The sequence below is a fragment of the Anguilla rostrata genome, chromosome 13, assembly GCF_018555375.3.
Source record: "Anguilla rostrata isolate EN2019 chromosome 13, ASM1855537v3, whole genome shotgun sequence".
NCBI lineage: Eukaryota > Metazoa > Chordata > Actinopteri > Anguilliformes > Anguillidae > Anguilla > Anguilla rostrata.
The window spans coordinates 30,641,318-30,655,566 of NC_057945.1; the positions used below are offsets into that span (position 1 = coordinate 30,641,318).

At 41.4% G+C, this 14,249-nt stretch overlaps 2 protein-coding genes across 12 annotated transcripts in view; both read right to left on the reverse strand.

Moving 5' to 3' along the window:
* The window catches only part of LOC135238599 (death-inducer obliterator 1-like), a 34,028-nt gene extending 25,863 nt beyond the window's left edge, over positions 1 to 8,165 (reverse strand). For 5 of the 7 annotated variants that reach the window (XM_064306665.1, XM_064306663.1, XM_064306662.1 and 2 more), the window contains exons 1-2: positions 8,039 to 8,165; positions 338 to 488 (exon numbers count right to left, since the gene is read on the reverse strand). The gene's annotated coding sequence lies outside the window, so the exon portion shown is untranslated. Of the gene's footprint in view, positions 1 to 337; positions 489 to 7,785; positions 7,933 to 7,970 lie in introns of those variants that run through there. The other 2 variants (XM_064306660.1, XM_064306661.1) reach the window with 2 other exon arrangements.
* A 1,764-nt stretch (positions 8,166 to 9,929) lies between these two features.
* LOC135238600 (MYND-type zinc finger-containing chromatin reader ZMYND8-like) overlaps positions 9,930 to 14,249 on the reverse strand; it is a 28,686-nt gene continuing 24,366 nt past the window's right edge. For all 5 annotated transcript variants that reach the window (XM_064306666.1, XM_064306669.1, XM_064306670.1 and 2 more), the window contains 6 exons: positions 13,658 to 14,098; positions 13,086 to 13,270; positions 12,925 to 13,005; positions 12,751 to 12,829; positions 12,389 to 12,628; positions 9,930 to 12,079 (listed from right to left, as the gene is read on the reverse strand). In XM_064306666.1, coding sequence (XP_064162736.1) covers positions 11,904 to 12,079; positions 12,389 to 12,628; positions 12,751 to 12,829; positions 12,925 to 13,005; positions 13,086 to 13,270; positions 13,658 to 14,098 — 1,202 coding nt within the window. In that variant the 3' untranslated portion in view covers positions 9,930 to 11,903. The remainder of the gene's footprint in view (positions 12,080 to 12,388; positions 12,629 to 12,750; positions 12,830 to 12,924; positions 13,006 to 13,085; positions 13,271 to 13,657; positions 14,099 to 14,249) is intronic.

Consider the following 14,249-nt stretch of genomic DNA (forward strand, 5'->3'; position numbering starts at 1 on the left):
ATACCAGCCAGGTGCACAAAATTTCTGTATCAAACTGCTGCATTTTACCACAGTGCGATAACTGGACACCAGCTGGTTCAAGCTTACTCAGTCAAAGGCCTGTGAGACTTCACATGCATGTAATGAACAGTCATAAATCCACAACCCTGTTGGCTCTTGTTATTTAAGTGGAGAGGTTTGCTCTCCTGAAATATTTCCAAGTCACTGAATACTATATTCAGACACTCTATTGCCAACTGGAAACAGCCCACTCTTTGCCGGACTTCGACTACCCTGTCAGGGTACATAAGAGCACACTGCCCTGGATGCTAGTTCACAGGTAACATAGGGCCCATACCTGTTTCTCCTCAGTGGGTGTGGCCAGGGTAAGAAGCAGGCAGAGCGGTCAGCAGCCACCCTCTCTGCTCTGTGGAGAAAGGCAAAGGCTCCTCTCTTACTGCTGGCTTCGCCCAGTACACATCACAGGCTGGGCACTGTGGTAACTGGAGCTGGGGGTGGAGAGACAACATCCAGTTAGTGCACAGCTAAGAATGGAAAGCACTTCATGTCACATGCACAGGAACAAATATACACTTGCACGCACACACACACACACACACGGTGACAAACACAAGGTACACACAAGCATGCAAGCACGACAGAAACTTGCTCCACAGAAACATGATCCAATAGTAAACAGAGCCGGAAGCGGGAGGGTGTGTGTGCGTGTTAGCGGAATTTCAAACAGGCGCACCTATTCTATTTACATGAGCTCAGAAGTGAACCACACAACCTTCTGCCACTGAACTCCACTGACACTCAGTGTCAAACACACACCATTACACAAAATATATTAAAAGGCATCTGCACGTGCTAGGAATGACATGGCACCATGACAGGGTGCCGTTATTCTCCACGTGAGCACAACAGCCTACAATTCACTCCTGACACAAGCCTACACAACAACGACAAACCGAGTTCCACCCGCGACGTTAACCTTTCCCACAGCCGCCATCTTTACCCAGAAACTCAAACAGGAAATTACACTGGTTTGACATTTCGGGGACATCAGAAGGGTCAAAGCTCTGATCTAAATCAGACCCTCAGGACTTTTGAGGATTATACGGTCAAAAGGTGCACAGCGGTCATCTGTCAAAGTCACCATAGAAATGGAATTCCTAGAGTGGCTCTATTAAGTTGAACATAGGCAAGGGCCAGACAGACTTGAACAAAGGAAGATGGTTTAATTATTTTAATTCAAAATAACTGAAATATACATGAAATCTATTTTATAAAGAATCCAGGCAGAATTCTAGGGGCTATGTTCTATGTCCGCATCAATTCAGGAACACATACTGGAAAAGGTTACATATGGTGCTTTTAGGACTTAGCACTATACAGTAACAGATTTAGATTAAGCAGCTTAAGAATTACCGATGTCTGACAAGGGGCTATATCACAGTCATTTGTTTTTAAACTCATGTGCCCGTCTCTACATCCCTTCTCAAATCATTTAACCATACTAAATCATTGAACAGCACTGTGAAACTAAAATTAAGAGCTATTAAATTAAAATATATTTTGTTTTGATATGACATGCTAATTCAAATGAATCATTCGTACAGAAGACAGACTAACAAAAAAAAAAGTTAACTAGCAATACAGCCCATTATCAATGACATCACACTAAATGTAATATAATCTCTGAAGAAACAGCAGCACAGAAAACACACAACGGCCAAAAGCTATTCCTTACCATCCACTGCTAAAAGACCTTCAAAAAGGACAGGAGACAAAACCATCCCCGAGAGCAAATTTTACACAAAACATCAAGCTTACTCTGGATTTACCAGGGGCTCTGTTTTCCAAAAAGCTCAAACTGGAAGACAACTCTGCAACTGAATTAGTTTATCACAAACTCAACGCACTTAAGATAAGGCTAAGGACAAGGCAATTGATGCTACTTAGCTCAGTCATTTCAGTTTTACCTCTTTCTTCAAAGAACCCCCATTTCAGTAGTCATATTTACATCAAGCAATGTTATGCAAATTTTAAAGTTTAGAATAAGAAAAGCTGAATGGAAATGCCAAATAAAAAAAATATAAAAATACATCACAAAAATGTTTTTTATGATTGCTTGAGGTGGATTTTGAAGCTATTCGATTAAGTGAACATCGATAAATAACGATGGAAAGGGAATTTGCAAAAAAAAAAAAAAAAAAGTACAGGATGAACTTCCAGTGAATGGCTTGATCAGGCTGCACAGGTCTTCAAATGCCATTTTGGACATCCTAAATTCTCGCACCCAAAAACTTTCCTTAAAATTTCTGAGCACAACGACCTCCCAGAACTGCTTTACACGGCTTTGTTCCCCGTGTAGGCCTGCAGCCGTGGTCGTATGGCCATTTCCATGTTAATATATTTCCTTTTGCATTCCCAAATAGTCGCCACCCGGAAACAAGAAGCATGGCCAGGGATAGCACAAAAGAGTTATTACTTCCCCGAAGGCAAGCAGTTCCTGAGAACCCCTCTCTGTTTGGAATGTTTTTGATGATGTTGTCTCGCCTCACCCTGCGCATCGTTCGTTCACTAAGCTGATGAAAATGCACCCGATTCATATTATTAGATGGTCAAACTTTTAATAACATTTGCATAAAGTTAGAATGAAAACATACTTAGCTTGAGACCCACAAATATCAAAATACTAGATGAGCAATGAGCCAAAATCCAAATCATGCACTTCATCCTGAACTGTGAGTATATTTCAGCAAATAACACCTTTTCCTTTCTTAACACTGAGCAATCAGCCAAGTCAAAGAAAATTACAAAGGAGGGGGAAAAAAAACATGCAAATAACCACTTAAAGAACATACAGTACGTGCAGTGGGGACAAGTGGACCGAAACTATGGAACAATGTTTAAGGTTCCTGTATAATTTGGATGGAAATAAAAAATCTGTTGTTATTTCTTCAATAAAAACAAATGCAAATACTGTAGTGGACGAATATGAAATTCCCTCAGATTTCATATCTGTGTTAATTCAGCAGGTGTGTTTGAAGCGCCGTATCTCCACTCCAACCCAGTATTTAAACTCACAAATTGCTAGCTATATATAGCAGCAAATACCACCAGACATTCTGTACACTGCAGAAATCTTAGTAAATGACTGTCCCTCTTATAGAACTTTTAATTACATTTGCATTTAACAACAAGGAAACAGCAACACTGAACATTCAGATTCAAATAATGCCGTTATCAGTGTTATTTCAAGGCCTGTACATACTGATTACCCAGTCACTCTAATGGCACAAATAAATGTGGTATAAAATTACCCATCGGTTCTGTGCAGAAAACACTCTGTTATAAAAAATAAAAAAGCTCATGAGGCTCCTATTAATTTTAAAACGAAGATACATATAAAGTTTGGCTTCAAGTTCTCTTAAATGCAATGCATACTTACTCATTATAATTTTTGTTTTACGTATTGCTTTAGAAGCAATATGGAAGCTAAGTAAACTGTCCCAAAAATACTTCAGGTTGTTACAACCAGGAATTCATGACAGAAAATCAGGCAATTAAAACAAAATCACTGATCTGCAGGGTTTTAGGTTGTGCAACATGCCATTTAACCTTACTTGCTCATAAAAAGTTATTTAAAAATTCACCTTAAAAGTCCTTCCAGAAATTATTTTGCTGATATCTAGCTAATTTTGCTTGCTTGGCAAGCCTAATTTAGCCAGTTAGCTGGGTAGCCAGTATATGTTCTCGCATACAAATGAGTTGCCTAACAACGGTTGAAGACTCACTTAACACCATTTCAAACCACAATAAGAAAATTGCATGATATGAGAAATAAACCCAAATTTCAATTAATTGGACTGCTTATTAGTTATACTCTGAACCTTTATGCTCACCGTCAATACCAAGTCTCTCCCCCCAACCCCGCCCTCAAAAAAGCCACATTCTCATCAGGTTGATGATTTCAATACCCCAAAGGCAAACGGGATAATGAAAACCCAAAGCTACTCTCAAAAGGGAATTCACAACAGGCATGTGCCAAAACATTTCTCCCAGACGACCCTTCATTTCACTTACTCATCCAGCCTTTATAGGGGTGAAACTGTAGACCACAATGCCCTGGGGTGTACACTGTGAGACAGCGGAGGGACAGGTGGCTATGCAAAGTCTGCATGCTGCATGCCACTGCAGCTGTGCATGCCCACAGTGGCTGACGGAAGATTGGCTTAATATACATCATCCAAGCCACCGCTTCCACATCAGTCATGCTCTTCTGCCCAACCCCTCAGTCAGGGTTAAGGGCATCAGGTGCATGGCCAAGATCTCTTACAACAAGACACATGAAACACGGACAAAGACCACAAATACAATCAAATCTCTTCTCTCAATATGAATTCTCACTGGCATGCACACTGCAGCAAACCAAGCTACTCACAATCCAATCTACCAGCCGGTTTGTAAAGGCCACAGAGATGCAATGATACGCTCTGCTCACGAGTTGATACACTCACAATATTTTGAAGTTTGAATGGAAGCAAATTCTGACTGTTGAAGACCCCTTTCCTCATTCCCAAGTCATAAAACATGAAAAAACTCTCTCTAAGTTTAACATTCATTTTTTTTGTAAAGTATAGTCTTCAGTGCAAAAGAAAATAGAATCTCACAACAAATTAGCTTTTAAAAGGAAATACAATGTCTGAATAAATTAAACTAAATGGCAATATGATGAAAATAACATGTCTAACCAAGAAAATCCTAATTACAGTAATGTGCAAATGTCTGAAATTGGTTTGACTAATATCATCATCTTAACACCTTAATTGGCCAGTGGCCGCTAAGGACGTCTCCTACCATTTGGCCACAACATTGAAACTTCGAATATCAACTACCATTTCTACAGAGATCAAATCCTTGCCCCAAATTCATGATTTCTATTGGCCGCAAATTAGCATTTTAGCTCACTACAAATGGTTGTCTACTTCACAAATGCAAATATCACTCCTACTGCATAGCATTTATAGCCACTCTAGGTCTGAGCTGACCCCATAAACAGTCACACATTCCAGTCAGCCTCTGGTCTGCCATATCCAGGGCAAAGTGCAGGTAAATACCTTTCCTGAGCAAACAGCACAGTAGGCTTGCTTTGGGTGCATACAGAAATGGCAGCTAACTGACATGTGCCAACAAGTAATCCAATCACACCATGTTTCCTTTCTGAGGCAATGCTACTAAAGCGCTTAGTAGCTGGAACCCTGACTCAATACATGCAGCCTATAAGAACCAACATAAGAACCACTATGTAAATGGACTGTTTCAAAGTACTGCCATTTTTAAAATTACATCATGCAAGTCTTCAAGGATGTCAATAAATGCAACCTTAGCGGGGTGGCTACATTATATCAATTTATCATTCTACACACACACAATGGTAATGTTCAGTGCACCAAAAGATGGAACAAGTACCAAGATTAATTCAACTGCCTACATATTAATCATGGGGAGAACAACCTAAATGGAAAAAACAGCTATCTGTTTTCAGGTTTAAATGAAACAAAAACATTCAGTACAAAAGGTAGAGAAACAAGTGGATTCATTACAAGTACCACTAGGTGGCACCAGACCCAAATTGCAGTATCCGATTGCCATAGCCTTCCATTTTGGAGACGGATTACAATTCTGTTCGTATATACACTTCATGTGTACAGCCTATCGGGGGGGGGGGGGGACCAAGTTGCTGTTCCCAACAATATATAAAGACAAATTTATCAAATACTAAGTCTCATGTCTGAGCATAAAAGCCACCAAATCTATCTCCAAAGGGTTAAATATTCAGAAACAAACTGCTATTAGTATTCCGTGAAAGACACCGTTTCTGCATTTCCTGCAGGTTCAAAATATCTGAATCAACATTCATGAGTGAAAATTATGAAGGCATCAGAGTAACATGAAATGTGGCACACAACTCCTAAGCTTGCATATTGCCATCTGCCGAAAATTCGAATTCAAGCAAAAGACAGAAAAAAAATCTTAATTCGTGCATAAGGAGTTATGTCCGTTTTGAAAAGCAGACACGATTATTTTTTTGGTGAGAAATGAGTTTAATAGTCAATTTGAAAGATATGACATGCAATTATAGTACGGATCATCGCGGCTTTGTTAAGGAGCCTGGTGAGAAAGATTAAATAAAAACGGACCGTAAAACTGGTCTGAAGACCCTATGTTGCATGGGATTGTTTCGTGTGTCTTACCAAACACTGCCATTGCAGAGAAAGGAGATTTAACAAACAAAGCTAACGTAATGAAAACGCATAGACTTTGTAGTCGGAGTGTCAGCTACATCAAAACAAGGCCTCTAAAACAGCATGCTGCTTTTTTTAAGTTTACTGAAAGGCCAAGACGAAAAAAGCAGTCAAGTAGATCGCATTTTTAACAAAGCACATCGAATACTGTGCTAATTTTAAACGCATGTTCCAAGATTGGCTTTTATGAAGGTGAAGAAATAAGAACAATATTTAGCTACACAATATAAAACACGACTACGGAAAGAATACAAATGACCATATGTGCATTATCAAACATTAGGTACATTTTAAAACAACTGACCCAACGGTTTAGTTACAAGTGAGCCATGTTAGACCGGGACTGTGTAAATTACGTTAGACTCTAAGCCACATACAAGTAATGTTGCTATTGATTTATCATTCATAGCTAACGTTACCGTAACTACGACAACGCCACAGACAAAACTATACCAAGACAAGATCGGCTTTAACGATGCGCTTTACTTTTAGTCAATTCACAAATGCAACATAGACCACAAGCAATAGCTACCAAAATATAATTGTTCCGCGGACGATAGCTAGAGGCTATCAGAGACTAAATAAAAATGGATTTAGCGTTAATTTATTGGGCTGCAGCAGAATGCACAGCGCCCTCCGTGGATAGGCTACTTCAACAGCTACTGTGAAATCCGATAAACAGTCGGAAACCATTTTAATGTTAACGTTGGCGCTTGATGACATGCGCTGCTGCATCGTGTTTTAAGCTCTGTAGACTAGACTAATTTCGTCGACGTTAAGTACAAATGTTGTAGATTGCATTTAACATCTGTAAATGTCGCGATGGATAACACTTTGATAGCACGCATCGAGTTGCCTCTCATAACGTTAGTGAGACGACTGTGCTAACCTTACTTCATACGGTTGGTAGCCAGCTAAGTTAGCATATGGGCAAATTAGCCAACGTTAGTTCTAGTCTAACGTAACTTAACCGAACAAAGAGACAGGGACATAATCAACACAAAGTAAATCTACACAGATAGTCTAACTAGAGGACATGTAACTGCGAACACAGGCTCCCTAAATACCATCAGTATTATTTAAACTATAGTCTACGTAACGTTAGCTAACATTAGCCGGATGGCTAGTCTATCGAGATCAGGCTGGTTAGCTACCTAGCCAGCAACCAGTTGTTACCGAAATAACTGCTGCTTTTAATAGTTAACTGTCAATTCCATACTGGTCTATAACTTCAATATAAATACCTACACAAGACTAATGGCTGAAATTAATTAGCCAACTATCTTAAGTACTGCATGTTTACCAAGGAAAAACTATAGCTAGTCAAGGCCAAACCGACGATCTATGCGTTCGCATGCTACCTAATAAATCACCACAGTGATAACTATATAAATCGAACGTAGAAAGCCAATACCATTCATCAGTCTGCATACCTATGCGCGCATAACTAGCTAAAACATGGTTGGGCAGTCTAGCTTTGGTAACCTACATCGTGAAAGCGATGGCAAGAAGCGTTTCGTTTGCTAATATTAGCTAGCTGGTACAGGGTTCGCCCTGACTAGCGAGCTACGACATAGCCCGCCATAATGTCACCACCATCAGACCACGCTTCAGACAGCCGATAGAAATACTGAAGAAAAAACATTTCTACGTGCAGTAGTTATTCTTGCGAACCTCATTATAGGTAGTTGCTCGTCTTAAACAGCGACATTTGTGATTAAAGCGGAAGGCGACCGACTCACTTCACTGTCCTCGTTGGTGTTTTAAAATTTAGGACGATCCCCATTCAAGTCCTCCATTTTCTCTCTCCGTGGTGGAAATGGTCGAAGTGGCATAAACTGGTAAGGGGGAGGCAAAACAAAATACTCCCGGACGAAGTAGCACGACCCCAAAGGCTGGGAGTGGAATTGCAGAGGCCACAAAGCTCTTCACATGAGCCAAAGTATTTCTTTTCACAATTCCTGTACCTTCAAAAAATTCCTAACATATTTGTATAAGAGTGATCAAGAAAATCTGTTAATTATCGTAAACGCACAGAAAGTATACAATAAGTCATGTTTAATATATCTTCACGAGCCAATATGGCTTACAAGTCCTTTGTTCCACTGGAACAAATTAAATGGAAACTTTGTGCTTAAATACGTCTAGTAGGCTACTCAGAAACATTTATCTGTACCCTTTCGTCTTCTATTCAAAACGGTTATCTTCTTGACCACGAATGGTAACGACATTATGTCACCATCCGGAATTGGAAATAAAGTAGGCTATACAAGCCAAAGAAAATGAATATTATCATTTTGTGTAGAAAAATACTGGGCCAAGAAATACATGAGCAAGCCGATTATAAAATTCCCCACAGTAAAACAGATTAGACTGTTAAATTAAGTAAGTATTAATTAATACATATAGGAAGGAGTAATGTTTAATACTTGTTTAACACAAATTCTAATTATTTCTTCATTTCTGTTTTATGTTGATATTACATTTACTATGCCAAAAAGAGAAATAGTTGCAAAATATTGCATTAATTATCTAAATCTGTTTAAAACTGCAGTATTTCCATAATTTGTGCCAGTACTGATAAATGCATGTTTTAACTACTTGTGTGGCGTTTCATATAGAAAAACTCATATATACAATACAGGCCCAAAGTATTAGGCCACCTGTTTTTTTTTTTTTCTTTAGGTAGAGAAGAATTCAGATAATATATGCACATTTATTGAATAACAAACCAAAGTACAAACTTTCATTTCACTGTAGTCAGGGGAACTGGTTCTCTCTAGCTGTATTGAGTTTTCTTCCTGTAGTTACAGTGTAATTTTACAACGGTTACTTTTGGTATACACCACAAGATATTTTTCTACTGCCTCTTATTCTTCCTGGTCTTCTTCTGTTAACATTACTGCCCATCAGCTGGACCCTTCTGAGTGTGTACTGAACACTGCACTTGGAAATCTTAAGCTTCTTTGTTTCCCACAAACCTCTTGCGGGGAATAGCCACAATATGTTTACTTGGCCCAGTGCATATAAGCCTAATGATTGCCATATTTCGTGCAGCTTTAGTACCCATTTTACTTACACTACAATCCAATAGTATTAGGCTACCTGTGGTTTTAAATAAATTTAAGGTAGATAAGATTTTATTAAACTACCCCTTCACCTCCCTCCCACTCCCCGTTTGCAAAGTGATTGGATAGATTTCCAATAATTTGTTTAATTGTAATTAAAGCCAAAAGAGGCTATTTTGAGGAAAGTCGTGTTGATACGTGTCGAAGATTATTTTTAGTAAGTAAAACTCATTATTTTGTATTATTGTAGGTATAAACTGAAAAAAACAGTTTGTTATTCAATAAATGCTCATATATTAACTGAATTCTTCTCCGCCTAAGGTTTAAAAAAAAAAAAAAAAAAAACACAGGTGGCCTAGTACTTTTGGCCTGTACTGTATACATGCACTCAAAAGAGGTGCAGTCCCAACCTTGAATATTTGTACAGGGACTGGAAATCAATACCAGTATGACTCTGAGAACCTTAAGAGACAATAAAGCTTCAGTCAAACATTCTTCCAGACCCCAAGATCTTTATTAACATTATGTAAAAAAAAAAAAGAAAAAAAGAAAAACGCAAGACAAATTTGCTCACAAAGAAATATACAGTCACCTTTTTTATTTTTCCTTTTCCCTCTTTTGTCTGTTGGGAAGAATCATACCATCACACAAAAACACATATTAACAGTCAATACAACAGAGCTTTGAGAGTTGGCTCAGACCGAAGATGACAGTTTGTGGTCAAGGCCGCAGAAATAGAAATACTAGATCAGACATTCCACTGAAAGCATCAGTCAAACATACGCAAGCTGGGCAGTCATACTGGACTTTATATGTGCATTAATTCAGCATGTTACACTGGAAAGGACGTGCATGCGTCTGATCTTGTAGTTCTATACCTACAGTTTTAAAAAAGGCATCAGCTAACCTTTTGCCGTTTTATTTTCCTCCCACAATTTCCAGAAGCTCATGAACGAGAGCTCTATTACCTGGGAGGTACAACTCTTATACATTGTTTAAAAGGCAGAAAAGTATGCACTGAGAAGTGCATAAGCTTTGTAAAGAATAACAGTTGTTCATATCTCATTTTTTAATAAAAAAATTTACAATTCTGAATCACTCTGCATTAAATTCTATGTATAATTTAAGATATAGGTCTACATATTTGTTTCTACTGCATCATAAAACAAGAGTATGAATATAAATCAATAATATTTTACATGACAGTAAAAAAAGGAAAAAAAAGGAAACAAAGACAAGGTGAAATTCTCGCTCTCATACATCACATCACTTGGTCTCGGTACCATATCATATAAAACTTCGGTTTCAAAATACAACTCATCCACTGTGCAAAAGGCATCTTTACATAGTAATCACTGCCAATTACACAGTAACATTTTCCACTATATTGTGTATAATTTAAAATAAATAACTTAAAACAGATCTAGGATGTGTGCTTATGTACAGAGTATGTTATACTGTATGTGTACTTAGACTGAGTCATTATTTGAGAGTTCTTTGGAAGGTAATGGTACTAGTCTGTGATGCTGGTACCTTTAGCTAAAGTTTTTATGCACTTATTAAATGCTAAGAATGTGTTGGGGGTCAGTTAAAATTCAGACATGGGATAATTATTTTTGCTACATATGTAAATTTCCATTAGATACAGCTCTCTGATTGCTTTAGCCCATTGACAGCTTATACACAGTTTGGGAAAGAGTGAAGTAAAGAAGCCTCAGTAACACCGTAATCCCTGTCCCGACAATCAGAGGTGCCCTCGAATGCCAGGAGGTGGGCGAGCCGTTCTCTGGGAGAGACCTCCAGAGTCCACATATCAGGTTTCATGCCAAAATAACAAAAGAACCCTGAGCAAGAAACCTAAGGAAACACAGACTCCTCACTGTAGGTGAAAAGTGTCAATTTTCTCGCTTTACTGTGAGAGGGCACTGCACAGATGTGCTTCAGTGCCACATCTCTCACTCTGCTTTATCTTCTCCTTTTTGAGTGGGACAGACACACTCCTCCCCCTGTGGAATACAGAATTATTTCCCCTAAGTTTTGGAGTATGAGGTCTGGAGTGTGGAAGGGTCCGAGAGGCCTGGTAGAATTGAACCACGGCCCTTCTACGGTCACACCTGAGACTGCTGCTTCAGGCAGTGGATAGATCACCAGCTCCTCCACCGTTATGTCTGCTGCAGCTGCCAATAACAGCGGAACACACCTGTGTAACGAATGGAAGGGAGGGTGTTGCCCAGGACTGAGCAGGACCCATTTTGTTTAGTTTGTATAAAAACCGATACTTTTTATTTTACAAAGCCAGGGTCGATGAGCAGGAGGCATTGGGATGCTCAGTGCAGTGCGACAGGGGTTAGGCTACGCTAACAGTGTTGCCTGATGAACAGGAAGCACTGATACGGAGACCTTAAGGAAGGTTAAGCGCTGTGGTACAGAGGTTTGGATAGGGTTACCGAGTCCATTAGGAAGGTTTAAGCACTGTCAGACGGAGGTTAGGGCGCAGACACTGAGCGCGTGCAGAAGGATGAGTGCTGTGAGACGGACGTTAGGACACGCTGACGGCGCTGCTGCTGTCTTTGCTTTTCTCCAGGCTGCAGTCTGTGTCTGTAGGCGCCGTGGCGGCCTCTGTCGGGGACGACTGGCCGCTGGCTGGCTGTCCGGAGGCTTTGCTCGTAGCGTCTGTGGCTGCCTCCGTCTCAGACTCCTGCTGAGAGGCCGTCGCTGTGACGTGGGGAGAAAAGCAAAGGCGTAAGCTGACTGTGGGCAGGAGCCTGCAGCAGCACACAGCTAGCTGAGACCCACTAGGGACAGGGTGGAATTAAGTCACCCGGGGTTCTACTGGTTACTACTGCATTACTCTCTCCAAACAGAGCGCCTACAGGTGCTAATGTTTCTCTGTGTGTAAGTGTGTGTGTGAGCATGTGAGTGTGTGTGTGTGTGTGTGTGTGCGTATGTGTGCATGTGAGTGAGTGTGTGTGTGTGTGTACGCGAGTGTGGGCGTGTGCAGTGTGTGCAGAGAGGCTGTGTTACCCGACTGTGTGCAGGACTTCATGTGCTCGGGCCAGTGGGCCTGCTGGCAGGGGTAGTCGCAGTAGCTGGTGTTCCAGCAGCAGTAGAAGATGGCCTCCTTCCTGCAGTTAGCGCACCACTGCTTCTTCTTAGTGTCATCCACCGCCTGCTGCTTCTCCACCTCCATCTGCTTCTTCACCTCAGCCACCAGACGCTCTCTCTCCTGCTCCAGACTCTGCCTCATCTCTGCCATGGTCAGCTCTAACACGCACACATGCACATCCATACAGTTACCTTGAGTTTCCTGGCCTGGCCTGGCCTGCAATGCTGCCACAATCCGTTGGATCAGATGTTGAAAATGAGCTCAGAAAAAAAGATCTCACCTAAATTGTGCTTCATTTCTGAAAGCTCTTGCTGATGCAACCACTGCAGTTTCTCAATTTCGATTCTCAAACGCCGAATCTGTAGAAATGAACGCAAACATCAGTTTTATTTATGCAGGCAGACTCCACAGCTTATAAATGTAATTTGGCTGGGGTTTACCAGCCCAAACTTACCTCTGCTACAGTATTTCCCGATGTACTCTTAGAGAGGTCATTGTACATCTCTGTCATTGTACCTTTAATTGTGTCCATAATCTGAAACGCAGAGTTTGAGAATGAATTCATCTCCTTACATGAACCGACAGCACGGTGATTGGCGAGGGCAGTTGGCTCACTTTGTTGGTGTACTTGGCTATGTCCGCTGCGACGTCAGCGGAGGTGGTGGCGATCTGGAAGTCCCCGGAGGACGAGGGTGTGTTGACCGTCAAGGGGGCAGCAATCATGGGCACAGCTGGAGTGGTGGTTACCAAGGTCACGGCCGTGGTGGGAGTGGGCTGAGGGGCATCCTTCTGCTGAACGGCTGAAGTGTGCATCAGAGGGGAGCCCATTAGCAATCAAGAATTTCACCAACATCTTACACCTAAATGCACCCTTTTCAATATCAGTGCACTGTCATTTCTGGCGTGACAGTACATTGGTATCATTAGATTTGAACATTTTTCCATATTTCGGTGGTCATAGGCAATTACACAAACCTCTACAATATGAACAACTAATATGACAGTGAGCTTCTTTGTGTTTCCCTGATTTTTTTAAACATTGGAATTTGTGCTTGTTTGGATCCAGTCTGGGTGCATTTTCTGCGCAGAAAAAAAATGCTGGACGTAGTGGTCCATCTGTGGCTGTCAAACAGAAACTCCAACCCTGGTAAAAGCACAGAATTTGAGCCGGAATGGCGGGCAGGTACCTTTCACCGCCTGCCGCGTTTGGTAGCGCGTGCTGGGGGACTGCTGCAGCGACGCGGCCGCGAGGGACTGCGTTTGGGCAGGCGTCTGGGACTGCGTCTGCGTCAGCTGCTGAGGGCTTCCCTGCGTCTGCGCAGCCGGCTGCTGGCCCTGCTGCTGCCTCTGCACCTTCTGCAGGTGCCACTTCTGGGACGAGGTCTGGAACTTGGTGGTGGGGTTCCACACCACAGCGCGCTGCACCACAGGGGCGGTCTCCCGGGGCAGCAGGGGGCGCTGTTTCTTCACGGTGGACGGGGCGTTAGGCAGGAGGGCGGATGCCGTGAAGGAGACCATGTTGAGGGGGATGGTGATGGGCGGCTGGGAGGGGTCTTTGACGCTTGGGGTGGAGGAAGCTGCTTCGATAGGTGGCAATGGAACTGCACTGGAGGGTGCAGGAGCTTTACCTGGTCAGGATAAAATAATATTAACTACAAATAACACATTCATCAGATTAGGAGGAAACTGTGGTTGATTGTCCTTATTTTACACATGAGGGGGCAGTGTGTGTTACGTCCACTGAGATGGTCACTATAGGTCACAATAGGTCACTAGACC